At 45.6% G+C, this 26,957-nt stretch overlaps 1 protein-coding gene across 1 annotated transcript; it reads left to right on the top strand.

Moving 5' to 3' along the window:
* Window positions 1-18,463: 18,463 nt before the first annotated feature.
* LOC308290370 (chloride channel CLIC-like protein 1) lies at window positions 18,464-22,255 on the top strand (the record flags this gene model as incomplete). The annotated part of the gene is made up of 2 exons (XM_080732170.1): window positions 18,464-19,982; window positions 22,152-22,255. The coding sequence occupies 2 exons, from the start codon at window positions 18,464-18,466 to the stop codon at window positions 22,253-22,255; spliced, it is 1,623 nt and encodes a 540-aa protein (XP_080588296.1).
* Between the last annotated feature and the right edge of the window lie 4,702 nt (window positions 22,256-26,957).

Raw genomic sequence — 26,957 nt, 5'->3', positions numbered from 1 at the left:
TACATACAGCGCTTCTATCGTAGACTGGTCTTTGCGTAAAACAACAATTGCAGTCAGGTTTGTTTTTTTCCCATCCTGAACTTTGCTGCTTCGTCTGAAGTACACTCCTAGTTTCTCCTGCTTGTCGTGGGTAAACATACTCAAAGAGCAGTTCACCTGTGACGCATCAAGCCAATCCACACTGCCTGTGCGTTTCCTCTTGATAGTGAGGCCTCCTAGATCACAACACATGGGCTGTATGGTCTCCATATGCGAAGCCAGAGCGGCGCTGTCAACTTGATCCTGGTCTCCTGCCTTCATCAGCTGACAAGCCTGAATCTGTCGAAATGTCGGTGTCAGAGATTTCATGTGAGTTGGTATTTCCAAGGACATGTCCCACAGTTCGTACTTGTCACCAATGATAGTCTTTAACAGCCTCAGGCTGTTGTAGTTTGGGACACGCAGAGCTTGCTGCAAAAAGTAAACTTTGCTGCTGTTTTCTGTTCCAATGAGACCCACGGCGTATGTGCCAACCATGGATCGGTTTTTGTCATAGTACGTGAAGTTGGAACTGTGCGCAAAGTACGTGACGATCGGAATAATCTTTTTTCCATTTGTCTTCAGATCGCTATTTGGTATGTAATAGCACGTGTAGTTCCCCTCTGTGAGCAAAAGCTGTTTCACTCCCGCTAAATCAGAGTCTTTCACGGAACGCAGCTCGTTCTCTCCTTCAAAGAAATCCAGGACATCCATAATTGCACATAGCAACGATGGCGATGGTTGTTGCTTCAGGTTCCCAGCCATCTTCAGGGTCTTGTTTCTGATGAGTTTCAGTACGTTTTCACGTTTAAAACGTTTCTCTTGAGGGCTAAGGCTTTCCTCGCTGGTAACCATCAGGCCTGCAACAGCTTCCATCAACCCTGCCGAGTTTGAACATTTAAAATCTAGGTGCCGAGATGCCTTATGGTGCTCGGTATACCACGGCGGCATGGAGATCACTGTGTATGGCTGCTGTAACTGTTGTTGTGCCATGATGCCAACATACACGAAACAGTAACCTCTTAAAGAATCTTCGTGTATTATTTTTTTTCCTTTTGTAAAAAAAAAAATACTATAGAGATTCTATATCCCTAAAGACACTATACCTTCTAAACATACAGTCACTACCATGGCATGTATCTCTGTATACTCGACAGCTTGAAGGGTGTCAGAGCTGTGTGAAGGCTGAACTTTTAAGGCTCCTGCTACTGAACTCCGCCTTTCAGTCCTCATCGGGGGAAAAAAAAGGCTTCAGTGTCTAACAGCAAAGGAGGAACTGTACAATCCGGAGTGAGTTTTTTTTTAACTGAAGGGAAGAACTTTGCAATCCGACGGAGTTTTTTTTTGACTGAAGGGAAACTGTGCTATCTGGACTTACTTTTTTTAAAAGCAGAAGAAATCCTGTGTAACCTTGACTGAGTTTTTAAAACAGAGGGAGAGGAAACTGTAATCTGGACTGGTTTTTTTTAAGCAGAGGAAACCCTGTGTAAGTTCGACGGACTTATTTTAAACAGAGGGAGATAAACTGCAATCTGGACTGTCTTTTTTTTTAAGCAGAGGAAAACTGTGTAACTTGGAAGGACATTTTAAACAGAGGGAGAGAAACTGTGCAATTTCGACTGACTTTTTATTAGCAGAGGAAAAACTGTGAAACTGTGCCCACTGTCAGCCTGTCACAGTACGGAGCACCTGCAGCTCACAATCACACAGACAGACACACACAGCTGCGCTGCTCGCTCGCAGCCGTGGAACGTGACCGCGTGCTCCTCGCTCGCTCTGAATTCTCAGGAGAAGGCAGTGTTTCTGTCTGTCGCTCCGTACGATTAAAAATGTTCCTTAAACCTCCAGTGAAGAGGAAGAAGGAAGAGAATGAGACACCGGTTGTGTTAGCAAGGAGTACATGTAAACTGTAACATGGATGCAGGCTTCCAGGAACAAATGGAAAACATGTTCCGTATAGCTTACTTTGTGGTAAAGCACGAATTGCCATTTACTGACTTTCCTGGCCTGGTGGCGCACAGCATTAGGGTCGGCTGCAACATTCCCAACTGCTACGAGTCGGATAAGGCATGTTCAAGGTGAGAACTACAACTAAATGACTAATTTAATTACCTTTTACAATTTCTAAATTACCAAAATGCATGTCTATTTCTCTCCAGATTCACAGTTGATATCTACAATGTGGAGAGGGAGCAACTCCTCATTGACCTGAAACATACCCGCTACATAAGTGTCTTGATCGACGGGGCCACAGATAGTGGGATCCTTGAAAATGAAATAGTGTATGTTAAATACTTCAGTGAAGAGAGAGGTCATGTCCAGTCCTTCCTCGGCATTGAGGATGTGAAACATGCCCATGCCAATGGTGCGCTGTCTGCAGTACAGTCAGGTAAGTCCATGAATTAAATACCAAGGGCTTCCAACGTAAAAAAAAACTCTAAAATGTCTTATTTGGGATGTTCCTTTTAGGCAGGGTGTTTAACTGTACTTGTACCGTATACAGCATTTCTATTGTATTGCCTCAATACAAAAAAGGCAATCGAATAGGCTATTAAATAAAGCTGTGCTGTTCCTGGCCAATAATAATAATTGCTTTCTCTTCTTTTTTTTTCCTCTTAAGTGTTTCAGAAAGCAGGTCTGGACCAGTGGAAAGAGAAGTTGGTGTTCCTCTGTGCAGACGGTGCTGCGGTCAACCTGGGAAAGAAGAACGGTGTGGCTGCAAAGCTGAAACTGGAAATAGGACACCTGCTCTCCATCCACTGTATGGCACACAGGCTGGAGTTAGGGATGGTGGACTCCATTAAACTCCAGCCACCGCTTCAAAAGCTGCAGGAGGTGCTGCATTTTCTACATATGCAGTACCACTATTCCCCAAAGGCCCTGAGAGAGTTGAGGGTACTGGCAGAGTTACTTGAGGACAAGGTCCTCGAGCCTACCAACCTGAAGGGTGCCAGGTGGTTGCCCTACATACACAAGGCAACACAGGTAGTTGTTCAATGATTGACCCTTGTCAAAACATTATGTAATACAGAACAATATGAGTAGATATAACAATAGTAACTATGTCATGTTGTCTTTCACCAGATCCTGTGTAACGGGTACTCCGTCTTTGTGGCACACTTTGAGGACCAGGTGAGCCCAGAACGGACACCCCAGCCTTTGCCTGCAGTAGTGGGGAGGGCTAAGAACATCCTCCAGTACCTCAAGAACTTTGAGAATGTACAGTTCATGCATTTCCTTCTCGACACACTGGGGCATCTGAAGACGTTGAGCCTCCAGTTTCAACTGGATAACCTTACACCAGGTAAATAATGCATGTTTTATTTTCAATTGTCTATGTTTTGTCAGTGGTTCTCAAAGTGGACCAGGGACTCTGTAGTTTCCTTTAGGGCGCCGTATTTGTATTTGTACACTGTCAGAGTTAAGGGAGACCTTGAAATTTGAAAGTTTGAAAACCAGTGCTTTATGTGGTCTTACATGTTAAATGACAGTAACAATGTTTTATCAGGGGAGGCAGTGGAGCACATAAAGGCCTGCATCAGTGGCCTCACAGAGCTGTCCCTGGAGCCAGGAGAGCAGCACAGGAAGACGTTGGCTGCTGTAGGGACAGGAGTCTACAGAGGGGTGGAGCTCACCAACATCTCTGCAGAAAACAATCTTGCTCCTGAGAGGAAGATCATTACAGGTTAATAAATAATGACAACCCTCGACAGTTTTTAAGCCAGCCTTGACAAACAATTGTATTGTCTTTGGGTTAAAAGCGTCTGCTAAATGCCTAAACTGTAAACCGTAAGGACAACACTGACATGAATTGTATTTCGATTTTCAGACCTTCTCACCAAACACATAGAGAGCTGTCTGGGGGACCTGCTGTCTGCTGACAGTATCGTGGCAAAGTTCTCTGCCCTGGACCACAACACATGGCCACAACCTGACAGTACAGAGGACTCCGGGGAAGCTTTTATCCTCCATGGACAAGCTGACTTGGAGTCTCTGTGCAAGCATTATGATTGCCTCCTGGTGCGTGAGGGGACCACAGCGAGTGTGGTGATGGGCGAATACAGGCTGTATAAGGCCTGGGCAAGACGCCGCACAGGGCCCCTCAGAGAGACACTCCAGTTAATGCTCCAGAGAGGTATGTAGAGTATATGTAGCCATATTATTGGTAATACGTAAGTTTACTCTGTGGTTTGCAATTAACAGCTAAGCGATTCTATTTTACAGATGATCTAAAGAAGAGGTTCAAAAACCTTGGCAACATTGCTCAGATTTACCTCACCATGGCGATCAGCACAGCTGTCTGTGAGCGAGGCTTCAGTTGCATGAAGAGGGTGAAAAGTGACTGGCGGTCAACACTCTCCACTCCAAGTCTGACTCAACTTATGTACCTGACCATTGAGGGGCCACATGAGAACACCTTTGATGCCAAGAGGGCTGTTCTGAGCTGGTGGCAGTCAGGGCCAAGAAGCAGACGCCCAGGATTTACTGCATGGACATCTGAAGCCACAGGGCGTTCGAACCAACCAACCGAGGAGGAGTTGGAGGAGGAACTTTTTTTGCTCGAGTATTAATTCAGGCCGGGAACACATGTCATGTCAGAGAGGCAGTGGTGCAGGAGACTTATTTTTATGCATACGACATTTGGACAAGGAATCGTTTTGAAGCTACGATGCCTGCATGTGGATTCTCTTTTTCTCTCTCTCTCCCCACCCACCTCCCCCTTTAATGATCTGGCACACAGCTATTTTTCTTACCAACACAGTCTGAGCCAGGCCAGATGATGGCTGTATAAAATACCCGCAGTGCTGAGCAGAGGACAGGGCAGGACAGGACAGATGAGAGGTTTCCCAGGGGTCACATATGTTGATTTTAGTTTAGTACAGTACATGTACAGTATAGCATGCTTGTTTTTTTTTGTAATTTTTGGATTAACACTTGATGTTTTTCAGAAAACCTATGCACTGTTCAAACAATTTGTTTTGTTGCACTTCAAATACTTATTTGCACTTTTAGTGTATTGAATAAATGTTATTCAATCAAATTGGTTTTCATTATTATGGGGACCTATACATAACAAATTGTCCTTGGCCAGTGGTTACAATGGTGGGAGACATGGTGGCAATAATGGGTATTCTGCATAGGAATAAGTACAGGACAGTACAGTTCATTGATAAGGTCTACTAAAGGGATTTAAGAGAAACCTTTTGTACTGAAAAATTCAATTCATACAAACATGACACCTGTATCGAGGACGAGCACACACCTGTAAAGCGCGCACGCGCGCGTCAAGGCCAGTGATCATCAAAATCCACTGGCTGTAGCTGGTTAGCTTGGTCATTTTGAAGCGCCAGCCAACTTCATGTCGACGGACTGATTGCTGCCCCAAGGCAAGTTTTTCGTTTGAAGCAGAGTGGCTGCCTCATGTCGACAGACTAATTGCTGCCCCAAGGCAAGTTTTTCCGTTTGAGGCGCCAGCCAACTTGTGCGAACTGCTTTAATCGGAGTGGCTGCCTCATGTCGAAGGCAAGTTTTTCGTTTGAAGCAGAGTGGCTGCCTCATGTCTACCCCTGCGCATGAGCAGCCGACTCTACAAAGTACGTCAAAATTACACCACCCTATTGAGAAAAGTAATTCCAAATTACACACTCCCGCTCGCATGAGCAGTCGACTCTACACAGTTCTTCCAAATTGCACCACCCTATTGAAAAAAGTATATCCAAATTACACACTCCCGCTCGCATGAGCAGTCGACTCTACAAAGTCCGTCCATTGAAGCATGTCTGAGTCATCCTTATCTGTAAAATATTTTCTCTGCTTATTCCCACTGTCCACTCTTTTCATCAAACCATTCATAAGCCAACCCTATGCTCTCTTCCACCCTTCTTTTCCAAAAACCACCAGAGAAAGTCTGTTCTGCAATGCTGTGAGATAAGCTTCACAGCTGTATACACAGTGTTAACAAAGCCCCCTTTGTTCTCTGGAGATGGTGAAATCCAGAGCCTCGATTTCTATTGGTCAGCCCAGTCTTACGTAATCTAAACCCTTAGTATAAGAGACCACACTGCCCAACTCTGTGAGCCTCGTTCACAGTCAGAGCATAGCGCTGTGGAGCGAATCTGAACTTTTGTTTTACACGATAGGTTACATACAATCTCAGCAGCCTTATGAATCCGTTTTTCTATATAACGGCTGTATACTGTTTCGCAGCTTTAAACTTACAATGCGTCCAGGCTTTACCAGTATATCAACAGCCCAATATAGTGACTGGTGTTATGGGTTCCGAACTACAATTACCAGGTTTTCTGAATGCTGACACCATTAAAAAAAACGGCGTTCAAATGGATGCAACCGAGGACATTTACGAGTTACGGTATACCACTTGCGGGATTCGCGTCATAATCAGAATGCTAACCTGTACAGACGAAGGGACCTATGTGATAGGGAATCAAACGTTCTACCTGAAAGTGATCCCAGGGCAATGCAATGTCTTTTACTTCACTGCAAAAGCCACCAAGCGCGATGCGGCTCTCATCGGACCATTATCTCAAGTGTCACGTATTTCCAAATTCTATGTGAGTGAAGATATGTGGACTCTGCTGGAAATCTGGAACGACACCATGAGCACACGAATAAGCCCAGGGTACTGCTGTTTTATGGTAAATAACGGTACCACATTCGGCGGCAACATCGACGATCACTATAGATACTATGTGTATGAGATCCAAGGCAGTGCGGACGACACCTGTTCGACTATCAAGAAAACTGAACGCAAAGAGGTTTCTTGTTCAAAACATGGACTGGATCTGTTTAATCTTGAGACCATTAGGACTGTTGCCAACCTGGACAACATAAGTGATGGTACGATTATTGCTGTTTTTTTTTAAACGTTCAAATGCCTGAAACGTGCCTGAGTGTGCTTTAACTATTGAAAAAAATAGCAGCTCTACAAGCTACAAGCTTGCAGATTTGCTATTTTTTTTTTAAATCGTGAAAATGAGTGTGTGAGTCTTGGAATAACTTTGAACCGATCTTTGACCCCACTTCTAAATCCTTCCTCTAAATCACAGTGGTTCTCAAACTTTTTCATGTCAAGGACTCCAACATTACAGGACCCCCCCCCCCCCCCCCCCCCCCCCCCCCCCGGGCATCTCAAAATGTGTTGATCCAGGGAACCCCCAAATAGCAGATCTACAAGCTGCTGTGAGCCGATGTTATCGATTGATTGTTTGCTTTTTTTTTCACAGTCACAAGAGACATCAAGAAAATGCTGGATGACTTTGAGAAGGCCTGGGCTTCCGGAGGGTGCAGTTCACCAAAGACAACTTACCTAAAGACCTATGTCGTGATTCTGCTTACGCTAGGGCTTGCTGGCATGATATAGCGTATAATGGAACTGTGTTGTGTTTACTGCGAGTAATCTCAATAAATTCATGACCCACTTAGAGGCAACTGTGCGCAATGGATACTGGCTTTTTTTTTTTAAACCTTGCATGACTATGGATCATACACCTAGCTTCTCAGGGAAACCCCTAATTGATCTTAAGGTTCATGGTGTGCAAAAAATGTGCTTCTCGCTGTGAGAGTTTCAGAGGAGAGTTGCCGTGGTACAACACTGACTACATAGATATCGCAGCGGAATTTACTGATGACATGACTCGTCTGGCCATTCCAAGGTCCGTGAGATGATGGAAGACGACTCCGATCCCAATTTTGAGCACAGTTGTCATGTGTTATGCAAAGGCTACATCTCTTGCGGATGAAGTCACTTAATGTCAACCTGTGGACCGTAAAACTTTAACAAATGAACGTAAAGATCTAGAGCTTGAACAGCTTTGGTATGACATACTGTTTGACGCTTCACGAAAATGAACTGGCGAATGAATAAAATTGACAAAACTGAAAGGTTTCAGTGTAAAGATTTCTTTATTCCAAAGATAATATTTGTTGAGATATTTGTTGTTGAGGTATATGGAAAAAACTTTTATTTTCACGAGAACTCTGACACATTTAACATCACAGAGTCCAAACATAAAGGAGGAGCTCTCGTAAGCCCTCCTAGGTACGGAGTCCTTTAAGTCCAAATGAACAATTTACAGAGAAATACAGTCAAATGTAAAAAAAAAAGTACATCCCTTCATTTTCTTTGTATACATAGAAAGTTTCAGAGGTATCAGAGGTATAACAGTGTAAACGTATAGAAAGTGGTTATTCGTTAGTAACCTTCAATAATATTTTTTTTGTATACATAGAAAGTTTCAGAGGTATCAGAGGTAACAAAGGTATAACAGTGTAAACGTATAGAAAGTGGTTATTCGTTAGTAGCCTTCAATAATACATTTTTTGCATACATAGAAAGTTTCAGAGGTATCAGAGGTAACAAAGGTATAACAGTGTAAACGTATAGAAAGTGGTTATTCGTTAGTAGCCTTCAATAATACATTTTTTGTATACATAGAAAGTTTCAGAGGTATCAGAGGTAGAACAGTGTCAACCTATAGAAAGTGGTTATTCGTTAGTAACCTTCAATAATGAAGAAAGTACCTTTTACTGCATCATGTTTTCGCTGCCTGAATAATGTTACAACATTAAACTCTTTCATGTAAAACTTCTATACAACCGTATATATAAAAAAATATATATATGAGAAACGTAAATGACCTTCATAGAATGGCAAAGTTCAGACTGAGATAGGTATCAAACCCGTGAAATGATCGACATAAATACTGCGTAAGATACAAAATAAACGTGAGAAGTTATACGAAAATATGAAATGTAACAAAGTACATTCATGAAAAGGAGTGTCAAACGCCTAATTCCAGATATGGTACAACGCTCAGCGTTTGTGCTCATGTTTCAACTTGTAATCCCTCAAAGATTGTAAAACACATCTGTGCTTGTATGAAGGGTTGTCCACATTGAAAATTGTGAATCGTGGTGGTTTTCAAATTCATCTATCAGATTCACAACAGGTTCCAGGTTGTTGCGTTCAGGAGAAAACGTTGTAAACCTATTTGCAAGTTTGGGGCTGACTGTGTAGGTGTAATCTTTCCGGGTTCTCTTCATGGAAACATTATAGTCATTTTCCACACCATACCTTTTTACAAACTTTACCAGCACATCAACCATATTGTCTTCACCGTATGCCACATTGTCAAGAATCAGCTTCAAGCTTCTGGTGTTTGTGCTATACTGCACTTTAAACCACGTCATCAGGTAAAACAACATGATCTTAAAGTCGGTAGATCCAACTATGTGTTTGACTTTGGCTTCTGTAAGACATGTGAATTTCACTTTACCATTTTTCTGTTTAATAAAAAACCATGTACACAGAAAGATAACCTGCTTAAGCACAAAGCAGCACCAGTGGAATGAGATGTTGTCTTCGATGGTTACGTTAAACAGCTTGGTCGTAATCCTATCTTCTGCTAACATAGTGGTAGCAGATTTCGGTTTGTGTTGACCCACCATCACATGATCCCAGAACCCGGGAACGTGTGAGATGCAGACGTATTTTTCAGCGTACCTCTTTGGAAGCGATTCATTCTTCCAGTATGTAAATGCCTTGACGTCTTTCATGTTCATTATGTTGCAGTAAGCTGTAAAAGAAACACACATGATCATTATAGATCCATAAGCAGATTTATATGCAAATATATAATCGTTAGAAATCCACATTATGCAGTTTGAAATTACCTTGAAGTGAGTTCATTTCAGGACCAGTGATGGCTGCGATAGTTTCAGCGACAAGGTCTTGAGCATCATAATGCAAGGGGCCCGTATCGACTGGATCTGTGATGTCAGTTGAATCGTGTTGCACGTCGAGGTTGTCCAGCAGAGAAACCATAGTAGAATTAACGGGACCCCGTTGAGATACCAATTTGTGTGTTACACAGCCATTCTTAACATTGTAACATATTTTGCAAATATTGCATTGACACATGCATTGTATTGCTCTGTTTAGATCAATCATAAATTCTTTATCTAACAGTATTGTATTTTGAAACGGTTGATTGCAAGTGTTACATGTATAAAGTGACGGAATGTCATCTTTCTGTGAGGCACGTGCTCCAGAATCTGCAGCAGAGTGATCATCCGGGTCGATTTGGTTAATGAGTTGCTGCAGTATGTCATGTTGCTGCACTTGAGCAGGCGAGTGCTGATAGGAACTATCATTCGAGTCTTTAGAATCTTGACCGCCCAGAATCGAATTCACTGCGCTCTGCTGTTCCACATGCTCAGCTTCAGTGATGCACTGCCTGCGTTGTAACTTCGGGGTTGCCACAACCCCCGATGTATCAGAAGTGTTAAACTGAAATGGATCAGTAAACACACCGCTGTCTCCATACCTATAACAAAAAAAAGGGAAATTAGATCATGTAAGACAATATTCAATTGGGAGCCATAATACCTATAACAAAAAAATGGAAATGAGATCATGTAAGACAATATTCAATTGGGAGCCATAATACCTATAACAAAAAAATGGAAATGAGATCATGTAAGACAATATTCAATTTGGAGCCATAATGTGTATAGATATTACTCTTACCAATCGCTGTGAGTATTTGTTGTGAACTGGGCACCGTTGGTATAGAAAGGAGTCGCAGCAGAAGGGAGCGATGAAGCCTCAGTCTGCTCGTTGGTATAGAAAGGAGTCGCAGCAGAAGGGAGCGATGAAGCCCCAGTCTGCCCGGAGCTTTGTAAGAGCAGTAAAAGGTAAGGCTCCTCCTGCTGCTGCTGCTGCTGCTGCTGCTGCTCCTGCTGCTCCTGCTGTTGTTGGTGGTGCTGTTGTTGGTGCTGTTGTTGTTGAAGCTGCTGCTCTCGTTGAAGCTGCTGCTCAAGCTGTTCCTGCTCCTGTCGAAGCTGTTCTTGGTGTAACTGATCTTGTTGAAGTTTTAGCACCAGCCGCTTGCGTTGCTGGAGTAGCTCCTCCATCGAAGGTTCGTGTATCTGCTCCTCCTGCAACTGTTCTTGTTGCTTGTTAGAATGGTGCACTGCCCCTCTTATATCGTTGGCATGAAGAATATCTGTTGATTCAGTAGCTGCCGGAAAATCACCCTGAGTTTGTAAGATATCCTCCGATGAGTCTTGAACAGAGGCGGCTTTCACTTGTACTTCAGACTGCAAGTTTGGATTGGTTACTACATAAGACTCATCTTGCTGCCTATCAGAGTCATCGGAACATTTGTGTGCAGCAGCATCATTTTGTGTTTCTGAACGCTGACATTCCAACTCCTCAAGCGCAGGCGAAATTGGTACAGGTTCCACGTTTACAATGGCAGTCGATGAAACCTCCGTTTCATTATCGGACTGACGGTCTCCTTGGTCTTCTTGGTCGCTATCAGACTGAAGCTCTTGGTCGCGGTCGAACCGATCGGATCGACCCTCTTGGTCATTGTGCTCAGACAGGTCCTCACGGTTGTGATCGAATTCGTTGGCAGATTCGTGATCAGACAGCTCTGGGTCATTGTCCAATCCCGATTCGTTGTCCGACCCATTACCGGATTCTGTGGCAGATTCGTGATCAGACAGCTCTGGGTCATTGTCCAATCCCGATTCGTTGTCCGACCCATTACCGGATTCTGTGGCAGATTCGTGATCAGACAGCTCTGGGTCATTGTCCAATCCCGATTCGTTGTCCGACCCATTACCGGATTCTGTGGCAGATTCTTGATCAGACAGCTCTGGGTCATTGTCCAATCCCGATTCGTTGTCCGACTTGTTGTCCGATCCATTACCGGATTCTGTGGCAGATTCTTGATCAGACAGCTCTGGGTCATTGTCCAATCCCGATTCGTTGTCCGACTTGTTGTCCGATCCATTACCGGATTCTGTGGCAGATTCTTTGAGGGATTCTTCAAATTTATGATCAGATTGCCCGACAACACCAAAGTCTTGGTTGTTAAGCGGACCTTCTGACAGCTCATCATGATGTAGATCGGATAGTTCCTGAATCTCAACAGCGGATGAATGCCCGTCAGAGGTTTGCTGGCTATTGTTTTCAACCAACTTGTCGACAACCCCGGCAGGACAATCGTTACGAGCCGAGAGTTCAGCGGTTTCAGGTCTACCAAAGGTAAAGCTGGAATCGAGGCAACTTTTTCCACCAGAAGCCTTCTTCTGGCAAGCCTTGTCAGTTGATTTCAGCCGTTGGCTCACACCATTGCATCTCTGGTCTCGAGTCGTCTCAGGTCTAGCATGGTAAGGGGCGACGCGATCTTCCTGTTTTCGAAACTGGTGTTTCGCTTTGAAAGATTCTTTTTTCGCTTCTTCGTTGTTACCATTGATGCTGGTACAGTAGGCGCGGTTAGCTGCTGGAAATTCACTAGTAGTATTAGAATGAACCTTGCGAATCTTACTGCTAGAGGGTCCTCCTCGGTTTGAGAGTTTGGATTTGGACTGTCTGTCAATGGTAGCATCTTCACATTTTCGCTTGCGGACATTTTCAAGTCTCTGAAAAGACGGCGGTGCATGCTGTTCTTCATCTTCACCTGTTGGTCTCTCAGTTACACAGTGATTTGTTTTTGTCTTCGCTTTTTTCCCAACACCGGAGGCTCGTGCCTTTTCACCGTTAGAAGCGAGATCTGACAAACTTTCGTTACCATCCTTTCGGTGGTACAGCGGTGAATTTCCACCAGGAGAGGACACATGCTGGATATTCTGGTCATTCGCATGTTTTATTGGTCTCTTGTAGACTCTGTCTTCAATGGCACCACTGCTAGGAGTAGAGTCTTGCGTTGTTGAGGCAGATGTCTTAACCTTGTTAGACTTGTCGGATTCAACGCTAGGACTCTTAGGTTTACTGCTAGGTCGCTGCTCGCTATGACGAGTTACGATAGAAGCAGATGTCTTAACCTTGTTAGACTTGTTGGATTCAACGCTAGGACTCTTAGGTTTACTGCTAGGTCGCTGCTCGTTATGACGAGTTACAATAGAAGACTGCCCGCTGAGTTTTCTCTTTACTCCACGATGACCCTTGGCATCTTTACTGCATTTCTCAGGCGGCTCGTCGTTGTCAGATTCGTTGTCACTGTCGCTAGAGCTGCCTCTGGAGATGTTACCATCAGGGTCGTTGGCCCATTTGTTGTCTGTATCATCTTTGTCACTCTCTGCGCTGTTGTCATCACTGTTATCAGCACGATTGGCTCCTTTCCCGTTTATCGTTAAGTTCCTCTCCTGTAACCACTTGCGTTTTCTATACGGCACGTCTTTTGAGTTGCATAAGCTCAATTTCTCTCGAAATGCTGCTTTCCTGTTATCTATCTCTCGGCGACCCCGCTCAGCGTGTCGACTCGGACGGTCAGTGTCTCGACTCGGACGGTCAGTGTGTTGGCTGGGTTCGGTGCGTTGGCTGGGTTCATTGCGTTGACTGGGTTCAATGCGGTTTGGTTTTTTGATACGAGTGCTGGCATTTTTACCTTTGGGCTCTTGCACATTGTGGTTCCCGGATACACATAGTTTTTTGCGCATAACAGTTTTTTTGCTGCTAGCACTGCTCCCGGAGAGGCTTTCTGGGTCATCTTTTGCAGCATCTCTCTTAGGCAAGTTGGGCCTAATGGTTAACGTGGAACTTGACGAAGACCTCTTGGAAGTCAAAGTGCTCTGCCTGACGTTTCCTTGAACCACCACAGACAACGTTTCACGGCTGTCTTTTTCAAGCTCTGTGACAGGTGTCGTCTCGGGCTGTCGATGCGGGAAAGATGTTTTGTTGTTTTTTACCTCCTTGTTGTTTCTCTTTGGAGCTGATGCACTCGTTGAGGCTGTTGAGTCCTCCCGATCCGTGGAACTTGACGAAGACCTCTTGGAAGTCAAAGAGCTCTGCCTGACGTTTCCTTGAACCACCACAGACAACGTTTCACGGCTGTCTTTTTCAAGCTCTGTGACAGGTGTCGTCTCGGGCTGTCGATGCGGGAAAGATGTTTTGTTGTTTTTTACCTCCTTGTTGTTTCTCTTTGGAGCTGATGCACTCGTTGAGGCTGTTGAGTCCTCCCGATCCGTGGAACTTGACGAAGACCTCTTGGAAGTCAAAGTGCTCTGCCTGACGTTGCCTTGAACCACAAATGACAGCGTTTCACGGCTTGAAAGCGCTGTGACAGGTGTCGTCTCGGGCTGTCGAAGCGGGAAAGATGGTTTGTTGAATTTCACCTCCTTGTTTCTCTTTGGAGCTGATGCACTCGTTGAGGCTGTTGAGGCCTCCCGATCCGTGGAACTTGACGAAGACCTCTTGGAAGTCAAAGTGCTCTGCCTGACGTTGCCTTGAACCACAAATGACAGCGTTTCACGGCTTGAAAGCGCTGTGACAGGTGTCGTCTCGGGCTGTCGAAGCGGGAAAGATGGTTTGTTGAATTTCACCTCCTTGTTTCTCATTGGAGGTGATGCACTCGTTGAGGCTTTTGAGTCCTCCCGATCCGATCTCCTGGCACCATGCGACCTTTGCGTTTTAAAGGGACCACGGTTAGTAGGCTCCGAGAGCCTGCGGTTTTCAGACTCTAACCTAAAATCTTTCCTGGAACTCTCCCCGCGAGGGTTATGTTGATAACCCTCCTTCTCTCCTTTCCAACCAACCCTCGCTGGTCTTTGCTGGCGGTCGAAGCAAGGTGTGGATTGCTTGTATCTGTACGAAGGTCCATAGGATGATGTTTTAGGGATGTTGTATTTTTTGTTACAAGGATTTGTTGAAAACCATTCTTCGGATCTTGATCTATTGCGAGGCTGGTTGAAGACATTCTCATGTCCTGGAGGGTACGGTGGCCGTCCATCCATCCGATGGTTCCTGTAATTATTATACGTTGTTATAATGTTTTCAAATGTTTCATAAAAGTTACGATTTACCATGTTCCGTAATGGTGTAGGAGGAGGGGAATACGTTTTCCTCCATGAAGTTGTCATAAATTGTTTCGTAGTATTTCATTATATTGAATTCTGTAGCTTTTTTTCTTTAAAAAAAAACATCTAAAAATATCTCATTGTGTTTCTTCTCTCGTGCTGCTAAACATTTTCAAAAAAATTCTTAAGTCTTCTTCGAACAAGCTTTATATATGCTCCTCCTCAAACCACAAGATTGTCCTCACATCTTCTTGTTTACAAACTTGTTGTCATTAAGGCACACCTACCTTATTGAATTATCCCTTCAGTTGTGCAAACACAGTACTGTGCGTGGCTCTGCGGTTAAAAGAGCTTGAAAAGCAGGCCGTCTGACGAAGATCCTCCTACAATAGATAAAAGTGCAGCTGTAGACCTTGAAAAAATCCGTCCAGATACACAGCAATGATTCGAGTCTGCTGAAGTAACAAACTGTAACTCCGGCGGACTTATATAACATATGTGAACTCTCATGTAGGTTTAAAAAGTCCGTCCAACACAGCACAGCAAGATTGGGCGGTCTTCGCTCTGTTAAAAAAAGTCAGTCCAACACAGCACAGCAAGATCGGGCGGTTTCACGCTGTTTTGAAAAAGCCAGTCTAAATTACACAACAAGATCGGGCGGTTTCTCGCTGTTTTGAAAAAGTCTCTCCAATTTGCACAGCGAGATTGGGCGGTTTCTCGCTCTGTTTAAACCCAGAGGTTGAGGACCGTCAGTACCATCAGCAGAGAGCGAGAGGAGCTCCCTGTGCGAGCAGAGGGGATGAAAGAAGTCTCATCCTGCAACACAGGCTTATTACAACCATTGTGTGTCCAGCACCATGTCGTGCTGGACAGCGCTTCGGGGGGTAAAACCTTTTTTTAGACCCTTTGATGCTTCTGTGGTAGTGGGTCAGGACTTGTACCGTTTCCGAGGGGACTACCATGGACGGAACCCCATTGTTGTGCATGTCTTAAACGCACATTCTTTGCGGTGGAGAAAGCTCACAGGGACAACCAGAGGAGGAGGAGAAAGTTCCCCCATCCTACGTGCCCCCATCCTACGTGACTTCACGGTTGTGTCGATAGACGATACCGTATACCTCTGGGGACGTAAAAAGGAGAATTATGAGCAAGGGGTGCTTCATGCATATGATGTTGAAACCGGCAGATGGTTCAAACCTGAGGTTTCTGGGGCTGCTCCGGGATGGAGGTACTTCCACTCCGCCTGTGTTTTGGGGAAGGTCATGTATATACACGGAGGATACAGCCTAAACAGACGTGAGACCACCAATGACATCCATATGCTGAACACTGACACAATGGTCTGGTCTTTAGTTAACACCAGAGGCACTCCAGTGCGTGCCACAGAACATCACTCTGCCACCTTTATCGGTACAAAGATGTTTGTATTTGGGGGAAGGACTAACAATTACTGGACACGCAATAGCAGGGAGGGCTTTGGGACCAATGACTTGAGAGCTTTTGACACACTTACCAACTGCTGGAGCAGTTGGTCTTCTGCACAGCCTCTTCCAGAAGACCGCTGGCGTCATTCAGCCTTTGCCTACAATGGAGAACTGTACATATTTGGTGGTGAGAACATTAAAAGAGAATTCTGCAGCGAAAGGTTTAGGAGAGAATTCCATGTTGTGTGGAATTACAATCCACAAAACTTCTGCTGGAAAAAGGAATTCCACGAAGATATGTGGAAATTCAATCTAAATACCTTATCCTGGGAAAAGGTTTCTCCAAAGGGAATGAAGGGCCCATCTAACCATAATGGTTCGATGATGAGCTCGCAGGTGTTGGGAGATCGTTTCTTTGCGACACAAGAAACCGGGAGACCCAGTGTCTTGTTTATCTTAGACTTAAATCCTAGTCTGTTAACTTTATGCAAGCTAGCAGTTATTCAACACGGTCTAGAGCACTCGGAACTCCCACATTGTTTCAAGCAGGATTTGTCTACTCTAGACACTTAGACGAAAAAAAAAGATCCCCCTAGACGTCCAGCCAACTGTGCGAACTGCTTTGATCAGAGTGGCTGCCTCGTGTCGACGGACTAATTGCTGCCCCTCGACGCCAAGCAAGGCAAGTTTTTCGTTTGAAGCGCCAGCCAGCTGTGCGAACTGCTTTGATCAGAGTGGCTGCCTCGTGTCGACGGACTAATTGCTGCCCCTCGACGCCAAGCAAGGCAAGTTTTTCGTTTGAAGCGCCAGCCAGCTGTGCGAACTGCTTTGATCAGAGTGGCTGCCTCGTGTCGACGGACTAATTGCTGCCCCTCGACGCCAAGCAAGGCAAGTTTTTCGTTTGAAGCGCCAGCCAGCTGTGCGAACTGCTTTGATCAGAGTGGCTGGAGGGACTAATTGCTGCCCCTCGACGCCAAGCAAGGCAAGTTTTTCGTTTGAAGCGCCAGCCAGCTGTGCGAACTGCTTTGATCAGAGTGGCTGCCTCGTGTCGACGGACTAATTGCTGCCCCTCGACGCCAAGCAAGGCAAGTTTTTCGTTTGAAGCGCCAGCCAGCTGTGCGAACTGCTTTGATCAGAGTGGCTGCCTCGTGTCGACGGACTAATTGCTGCCCCTCGACGCCAAGCAAGGCAAGTTTTTCGTTTGAAGCGCCAGCCAGCTGTGCGAACTGCTTTGATCAGAGTGGCTGCCTCGTGTCGACGGACTAATTGCTGCCCCTCGACGCCAAGCAAGGCAAGTTTTTCGTTTGAAGCGCCAGCCAGCTGTGCGAACTGCTTTGATCAGAGTGGCTGGAGGGACTAATTGCTGCCCCTCGACGCCAAGCAAGGCAAGTTTTTCGTTTGAAGCGCCAGCCAGCTGTGCGAACTGCTTTGATCAGAGTGGCTGCCTCGTGTCGACGGACTAATTGCTGCCCCTCGACGCCAAGCAAGGCAAGTTTTTCGTTTGAAGCGCCAGCCAGCTGTGCGAACTGCTTTGATCAGAGTGGCTGCCTCGTGTCGACGGACTAATTGCTGCCCCTCGACGCCAAGCAAGGCAAGTTTTTCGTTTGAAGCGCCAGCCAGCTGTGCGAACTGCTTTGATCAGAGTGGCTGCCTCGTGTCGACGGACTAATTGCTGCCCCTCGACGCCAAGCAAGGCAAAAATAAACCTGGACAGAAACAGACAGGCGGAATGTACAACTCTCTCATTTCATAATGCAAGAAGATGTAACTTGCATGAGAGTTTTGCTGCCTCTGTTGCTTGGTGATAAACGTTTAAAACAACTGCTTCGCAGTCTAATTTTTTCACAATGCATCTACGTTACATTTGAGTACAACAAAATGACAGTCTTACTCAAAGAAGAGACTTAGAAGGGGCCTTTGTGAAGTTAGACTTTATATGAATTTCAAAACTAAATAAAAAAATCAGGCTTCACCTTGGACGAGAGCTACATGCTTCTGAGAACGCATCATAAAAGTCATTTTTTTTGGGGGGGGGTGAACTACTTCTTTATGTTGCTGCCGCCGGGGATGGCCTACTACAAGTTCACTTATCATTGCGATGTGTGGCTAACTATTGATGGCCACCACGCTAAAGGATCCTGAGTTGCATGAAAACGACATAGTCAGCTACTGTAGCTGGTTAGCTTGGGAAGAAAATGACTTCCTGTGCCAACATTAAGCTCATTGTGCTGCTGGTATGCAGCCTGTCACTGCATGCTGCAATGGGACAATATGACGACTGGATTGACCCATGTGATATGCTCAACTACGATCCCACCACCAAAACCATGAGAAAAGAGCTATCAAACTATCCGAGTGTGCCAATAAGAAGAGAATACATTCAGGACTCCAATGAAAATGGGCTGCCAGTTTGTGACCACAAAGTCGAAGTGTTGCAAAGACAAGTTGAACATCAGAAGAGGAAGATAGCATTTCTTCAAGAACAGCCCACGTGCACGCCAGTGTTCAAACGATTTCTCAGCAGGCTCCTGGGGGAGATAGAGAGAATTGGTGTGCCCAGCGACCCTAGGGACATCTTTTATGACGCCAAAGTGAGACTGTCCCCGCAAGATCTGGTGGAGATTCGGAAGCTTCTGGAGGGTGAGGAGAGCTGGATAACAGGGGCGCTGGACGATGCTATCAGCCAAATATTGATTGATCTCAAACCACATGACTACAAAGCCTGGAAGTGGCACTTCGAGAACACCTTTGGTGTGGAGATCAACACCGTCTTGTGGGTGTCCCTGTCTGTGATGGTCATAGTCGCAACTGTTTGCACTCGGTTGCGGTCGGGGGTCTCCTGGTTTGTCCAATTCAAGAGAATGTTTGCTATCTGCTTCTTTACCAGTATCATCTGGAACTGGTTCTACCTCTACAAGATCGCTTTTGCAGAGTACCAAAACAACATTGTGAAAATGGACAGCGTCAGTGACAAATGCACAGGCATGAATAAGATTGACTGGAGCGACTGCCTACAGGAGTGGTTCAGAAGCACATGGACTCTTCAGGACGACCCCTGTAAGAGATACTATGAAGTTCACATGGTCAACCCAATCCTGTCGGTACCTCCTACCAAGGCCATATCGGTCACCATAACCACCTTCCTCACAGAGCCTCTGAAACACGTTGGCCAGGGGGTCAGTGAGTTTCTTAGGGCGCTCCTCAAGGACCTACCTGTGACCTTGCAGGTTCCTGTTCTCCTCACTGTTACACTCTCTGTCCTGGTGTTTCTGTATGGTGGTGTCCAGGGAGCTTTCCAGTATGGCATCACTGCACCACTGCGCCGCCATCCAAGATATCCCCCCTGCCTTTGCTGTGGAACAGTCCCAGCTGGGAGATGCGGAGCACTACAGGCCAGCTGTCGGAGACTCCCCTCAGCACAACCTAAGACGGCAGACCAACTGCAGCAAACTGGACACTGGGTTGACCAGGCCTTCAGCGCGGACGTGATGGATCTGGGGAAAATGGAGTGCCCTCCTGATGCAGAGCAGCCTGAGGGAGGTTTTTCAGTCACCGACTCTGAAACCGAGGGAGACTCAGATCAGGAGGAAACATGGGAGGATGTGGCAGCTCCTCCCAATAGCAATAGCGATGTAACGGATGATGTGCGAGTGAAGAAGCGTGACGCCTGCACAAAGTCCTCCCCAGCTGAAGATCAGTCATTGTTGCGCGAAGGTAATTTGATGTGCACGGAATCCTACACTGAACAATGTCCACTCTGACAACCTAACAGACGTGGGCCACGCTTGGGCGGACTCTGCGGAAACCCACAGCTGGTCTCCTGACAGCACGCGAGGCGACTTGGGCTTACTTTGTGAACTGCCGAAGCACTTCGTGAGCTGCTGTCAGAGTTTTTCCCATTCCCATTCCCATTCCCCAGCCAGCCTGACAGCGGGGCATTACCTAACGGGCCACGCTTGGGCGGACTCCGAGGGAAAACCGCAGCCGGTTGTATAACCCTATGTACTAGTTGACAATAAAGATAATGCAACTTCTATACACGATTGGTGTAAGGTTTCCACTTTCTTGCACTTTTCTACTCTGGATACACACGACTCTTCATTTTCACACAAGTAAAACATGAGCCTCCTCTCCTGTGGAGCGGGCGGACGAAAATAAACCTGGACAGAAACAGGCAGGCGATCGTACAGATAAAAGGGGCAGACAGGCGGAATGTACAACTCTCTCATTCATAATGCAAGAAGATGTAACTTGCATGAGAGTTTTGCTGCCTCTGTTGCTTGGTGATAAACGTTTAAAACAACTGCTTCGCAGTCTAATTTTTCACAATGCATCTACGTTACATTTGAGTACAACAAAATGACAGTCTTACTCAAAGAAGAGACTTAGAAGGGGCCTTTGTGAAGTTAGACTTTATATGAATTTCAAAACAGAACATCCGTTTAAAAAAAAAAAAAAAACTCGATTACATAAAGAAAGAAAGAAAACTGGACAAGATTTTATTTGGTATTGTCACAACACAGAGCAACACTTCATTGGTAAGAGCTCAGGTCTAATTTTTATAGTCAAAGTAACATCTCAAGCTTTACTACGGCCAGCTAAACATGAGAGTTGGTGCTAATGTGCAGATTACCCTCTCTGTCGTAATGTAAAACATTCAACATATCTCTCCAATTGTAAAAAAACGTAGGTTTGAACTCTCCCACCGTCCCTTGAAAAGAAATCGTCAGATCTGAACAACAGTCATCCAACTGAGCTTCTGGGATCCCAATATCGTATGACAGTTTGATGTTGAAGTAGTATACAGGGCCGCTGGGATGAGACTCGAAGGTCAGAGATTTTGCCGAGAATGACTGAGCCATGGCAGCAGATTGATTGAACAGGAGACAGAGAATGCAGCAGCAAGCTTGCACCTCCATGGTTCCGTTGCTGCTCACAAAGTCACGGTATGCACTTGGAGAAAGCAATGAGGACAGAGCTCTTCCGTGACTGTCTGGTATCAGCGTGCCTTTGCACCCAATGTTTTGTGGACACAATGGCAACCGTGGATCGTTTAACATAGCCAGTAGAAGTTTTCTGTTGTACACATGACGGGATAGGTGTCTACCCGGTATGATGCGCTCTGCAATGGAAGCAAACAGAGAAGTGGGATTTTCTTCTATCAGCTTTATCACTGTTAAGACAGGAGTGCAGCGTGGACACAGAGGATGAGCAGCCTGTCCCGAACATGTGCAAACCAAGTTATCAGATGGTGTGTGCTCAAACAGAGTTGTTATATCTTCCTTTGACAGATGCCTGTTTTTTTTCACCCTTTCCAGCACAGCAGCTCTCATAAAATCTTTATACCCAGACATATCAGCCTCATTGTAGGCGTCCGATTCATTTTCGTCCGGCGTATCCGGTTTGGGCTCGGTCCACAGTGACTTAACTGTAACTTTGCTGTGAAGGTGTATAACCTTAGAGCACAGACTGCACAAGCCTTTCTTTTTCATTTTTACAGAGCAGGATGAACATGTCCAGGAGCAACATATTTTTTCTTTGATCCGAGAGAAGCAATAACAGGCGGAGCACGAAAATTCTTTCACAGTTGAGCAGTTTGTGTAATGTGGGTCTGCGAGATACCACCCAGGATTGTTTGCAAAACATGTGGTACACACCCTTGCGTTACATTGGCAACGCAGTTTTATACCTGCTCTCCGTTGGTCTTTGCTGCTTTTCACAAGTGTAATCTGACACACCAGACATTTCACGCCGGAATGCTTGCCATGCAAGTGTCTCGCTCTACGGTTTGCATTTAAGTAATGTAAAGCCGAGACTCTTCTGTATAAGTTTGTAGCTTTTCTTGTCGCGCGAGTAGCAGCAGCTTTACGGTGTGTTTCGCAGTCTTGCAGCAGATTCTGAGGCACAAGAGTGTGATCGTAGGGATTGTCCTGAGCATTGTCAACGATGGACCTTTGCTGCCTGCTGCATCGAGCTCTCACCCTTGAGCCTGTACCTGTGATCGGTGGCATATTGTATGCAGTGGGAGCCGAAGGTGTCGATCTACGTAAGCTGTCTTTGCAGATGAACAGCCGATGCGTAGTTCATAAATATAACCTCGAAACTGTAATCGATACGCTGCTCAAGAAGGGAGAGAACGGCAAGCGGTGTCTTTGTGAGAATGTGGAAGAAAACCCAAGTTGCCACGAATTAAACAACCTCCAAAGTAAGGTTAGAAAAAGAAAGGGCGGGGCTTCGAAAGAGGGCTCCGCAGCCAAGAGGTCTCAAGCCTTCAACGCCAGCACGCTTTGGGCTTACGAACAAGAACCTGTTGCCAACGCCTACAAGTGGCTCTGTCAAAATAGGAGTTCTCTATATTCCAAATGCTGTGATGCAGCGGTGGTTTGTCAGATGAAAAGTTCCAAAAGCTTGCCGCAAGGTCTGTACGTGTACAGGACTCGACCGTCGCACTTTGACTGCACAGCCGACAGACCGCTGGCGGTGATTGATCAATTCGACCGCTCTGCTCTAGGAATGCATACCACTAGCCCGGGTATGATCACTATAGACATGTTTCCTGGTAAAGCTAGTTTCAGCGCAATCTACGTAGTGGAGCGTATACAACATAACTGTAAACCGGCTAAATACAGCAACAGAATGTACGGAGAAGCTCTGGCTCTGGGTCTAACAGATCCATCCGTAGGAGCTGAATTGTGCACAAATCACAATGTGGCGGTGCGAAATGATCGCATGTACGTGATGGATTTGCGCTGGAACAGCTTCAACACGAGGACCGAGTGTGTGAAAGCGATACCTCGGGTGAAGGGACTGAACGGGCTGTTCTGGTCGAATCACATGTGTGACACTCAGACAATAGAACGACAGGTGCTATTCTGGTTGTTTGGCTTCAACAACGAGCTGCCTCGAGAAGTGCACACTGTGGATAACAAAAATGAGGCGTATAACGTCAAATACCTGCTATTGGACTTGACTAAGTTTCACGAGGACCTGCCTCAGCCGCCTTCAAAAACCACATCGTGGTTTCGACATGTACACTTTGAAGGAGATTTTGATATTGCAACGTACGCCATAGGCATTGTCCCTGAAGGGATGAGAAGAATCTCCACTCCTGTGAAAGATGACGAGGAAAACTACTGGCATCAGATGAAGCCGAGCCCTGGAAACCTGGACCCCACTCCTTATAGTATTGGTACAGCCTACAAGTCCACTGTTTTCAAGGGGGATGCAGAACGGTTATTGAAATTACAGGAGTATGCATTTAAAGAGACTGGAGGTTGTATGGGGGTAGCAGTTAGCCACACACTGTACTACAACTCAGTGATCAGAAAATATCAAGTCATGGTGTGTCACACTGTTCTGGATAAAAATAACGACCTGAATGTTTTCAGGTTGTAAAACAAAACCATAGAGGCGAAAGGAAATCTACAGGAAAAAAAAACCATACAGTCACTACCATGGCATGTATCTCTGTATACTCGACAGCTTTAAGGGTGAGCTGTGTGAAGGCTGAACTTTTAAGGCTCCTGCTACTGAACTCCTCCTCCTTTCAGTCCTCATCGGGAAAAAAAAAGGCTTCAGTGTCTTTATAAGAAAGTCCATCTGGAGTGCCTTGTGACTAACAGCAAAGGAGGAACTCTGCAATCTGGACCGACTTTTTCTCTCTCTGAATACCAACACAGAGGAAATATGCAATCTAGACGGATTCTTTTTTACAACTGAGGGGAGCAACTGTGCAATCTGGATAGACTTTTTTTTAAACTGAAAGGAGGAACTTTGGAGAGGAACTGTGTAATTTGAACAGGGATTTGGTAGAGGGAACTGTAACTGTTTTTTTCTCTCTCTCAGATAGACTGTATTGGCAAACAAAGTGAAAGATGTTTAACATGAGAGTTTTTGTATGGGATCAAAGACTTCTACGACTAAGTAACTTACCAAAAGAACTGTTATGCTTTCACTGTGACCGAAACCATGTAGATATACACGTTTTTTAGTTGACATCTTGGACCTCATACAGACTCCAGCATACAGGAAACCGACCCTAATGTATGTGGTATTTATTGTCACCACAATTGCAAACAGTGAGTCTTCTATGTAAAAAAAAAGACCACGGTTAGCTGGCATGATCTGACTTCTTTTACTCATTTGGTTGTCCGGCTGCAATGGATCCTTCACGCTGGAAGACTATCGCAGCGGCGTTACACAACGGTGTTCTCGATCGTGCAACCGACAGAAAGTTTATGTCAGTTAAGGATTGTCTGAATTACATCCTTACGCAAGTCACTGAAAATGGCGCTCATCGGTTTTACATTGGCAAGGATTACTACTACCAGCAAGAAGACAGCTCAATCCCTTTTGGTCTCAATACATTTTTCAACAACGAGCACTGCCTGCTGTGCAATAACGTGACACTGCTTTTTGCGAATAATACGTGGAAAATCAACATTGAAGACCCAATTGAAAACGGAGACTTTGACCCGGTTCTTTACGTTGACAACCTTAGCAAGTTGGAGCATCTGGCCCTCATACACACTCCGTTTTTTATCATGCTGTTTTCTGAAATCGTCCAAACGAAAAAATACGCTGTATACGGGACTGACTCATCTATCGAAAATATGGTTGAGCTGGTACAAAGGCAACTGTGTAAGACTAGTGACGGTGTGGGGAAAGGAGATTGCGTGCAGTGTATGAAGATGTGGTGGCGTTACCAAGACGCTAAAGCCGGCACGGAGCTGAACATTAGGATGCCATATTACATTGAGCTCCAGCCTAATAAACTGGGTTGGAACGTGAGGAAGGACAACTTTCTGATCAGAAAACCAGAGCCGCTGTACAGCTTTGTTGAAAACAATTGCTTGCATTATAAGACGGGCGTGAAGAACGGCGCATGCACGCGACTAAACACTCGCATTCAAGTCTTATCAAAGACTAAAACAGCTAGCGTGCACGTGTTGAGTGTGTGTATTACAAAAACTCGCATCGAGGACACACTTCACAACATGTCTACCTGTGTGTCCAAGCATCACCTGACTGCTGACAGTGTCAGTGATTTAGGCCTAAAGACTGATTGCAGGAGTCCCAGATTGGACTGCGTGATGTTTCAGAACACTGAGACGCAGAACACAATGATGCACATGGTTACTGTGCTGCCCAACGAATGGGAGCCATTATCATCGTGGCTACAGCGAAACAAATCTCGCAAAAAGGCTTATGATGTGTACATCGGAATCTTAGCTTCATTACTGGACCTGTGCATCTCTGGCTGCAGACCTCCAAGGAGAATGTACAAAAGCGAGGATTCGTTTGTTGGCCTAGACTCTTTGCACATAGTGAAGACCTTTTTTGTGCACACGAGAACATGTGAGGTACTGTCGTTACTGCCTTACATTTCGCTACAAAAGATGTACAAGGCGTCGAATCTACAACAAGAGGAACTGTCCTTCCGATTGACATGCGCGAATGCCATCGTCGGTGTTTACTGCTCGTACACCTGCAACAAGACCATTCCCGCTCAGATTGTAAACGGAACATGGGCAAGCGACAATTATCGCTACAAAGACCCTTCTTTTAACGATTGTGTGGACTCAGTGTTGACATTCAAGCACGGGAATTGGGCAAGGAGCAACGAGAGAGGGAGTAGATCTCTTCTGCCCAGGGAGAGCACCTGGAGCTGCTCCGAACGATGGTTACCGTTTGTACAGGGTAATCAAGATGAAGTAGACTATAAAGTCTTCGGCTTCTCTAAACTACCTGCTTTCACAAGTGTGTTGCTCATATCGGACAAAGCCCGTATGCTGCAAAACCTAGACCCGGCTGCTTGGGAAACTCTGAGTTGTTTGGTCGCAGTACCGACTCCTCACTCCAAAGGGTCAAAGCGGCAAGGCGGTGCAATTGAAAGGACTAAGAGCGGCGATGGTAAAATGAGACGACAGCAAGTGCAACAACCCTTTAAAGACACGAAGCCTGAGGAGAGCCGCATGGTTGAACCTGCATCTGAGATCGGTGGGATCCGGGCACCCTCCGTGTCCTCGACAGACAGTTTCCCCGTCGGACCTTCAACGTCTGCGATTGAGAACTTCCCGGTTGAACCCTCCACAGTTGCAGTGTATGCACAAGGACCAGAGGGAGCCGAGGCAACTGAGAATGAAATATTCGAAGATTCTGCTTTTGCGCAGTCTCTGCAATGCGCCTGGCCCTCGAACGAAGATTCCTTTGGATTTTTTCAAGACTGTATATTCAAAGACAATCGTTCTGCGGAGCAAAGTTTACAACGAGCAGTCAAGGATGCTGATTCGAAGTATGCTTGCGAAGGTGGCCTTGATATCCTACATAAGTCTATGATTCTATCTAAATTGAATACCATGATTACAATTCTAAAGCAAAATGGCGGTAATAGCAGTGAAGTGTCAGTGATTCCGGGCAGTGCACAAGGTGCAGCCGGCGCCCAGCAAACCGTTACAGGACAGTTTGTTGATATGAGAGAGTTGTGCGATATGTCCAACGAACAAAACGATTGGGACACTTGTCAATGGGCTGAGGTGCAAGCTATAGACTTGTCTCTTTTTAACCAAGGACCGCCGAGCACCCCTGATCAACAGCCTCAGCTCGAACCTAGAGAGTCGTTGCCTGCGCCTGTCGCAACGGATCAGGTCAACGACGGTTCCGCGGTTGACGGAGCCAGTGTGCAAACCG

Source organism: Nannobrachium achirus (genome assembly GCF_963921795.1).
Source record: "Nannobrachium achirus genome assembly, chromosome: 1".
Lineage (NCBI taxonomy): Eukaryota > Metazoa > Chordata > Actinopteri > Myctophiformes > Myctophidae > Nannobrachium > Nannobrachium achirus.
This window is presented reverse-complemented; position numbering and strand designations above follow the sequence as displayed.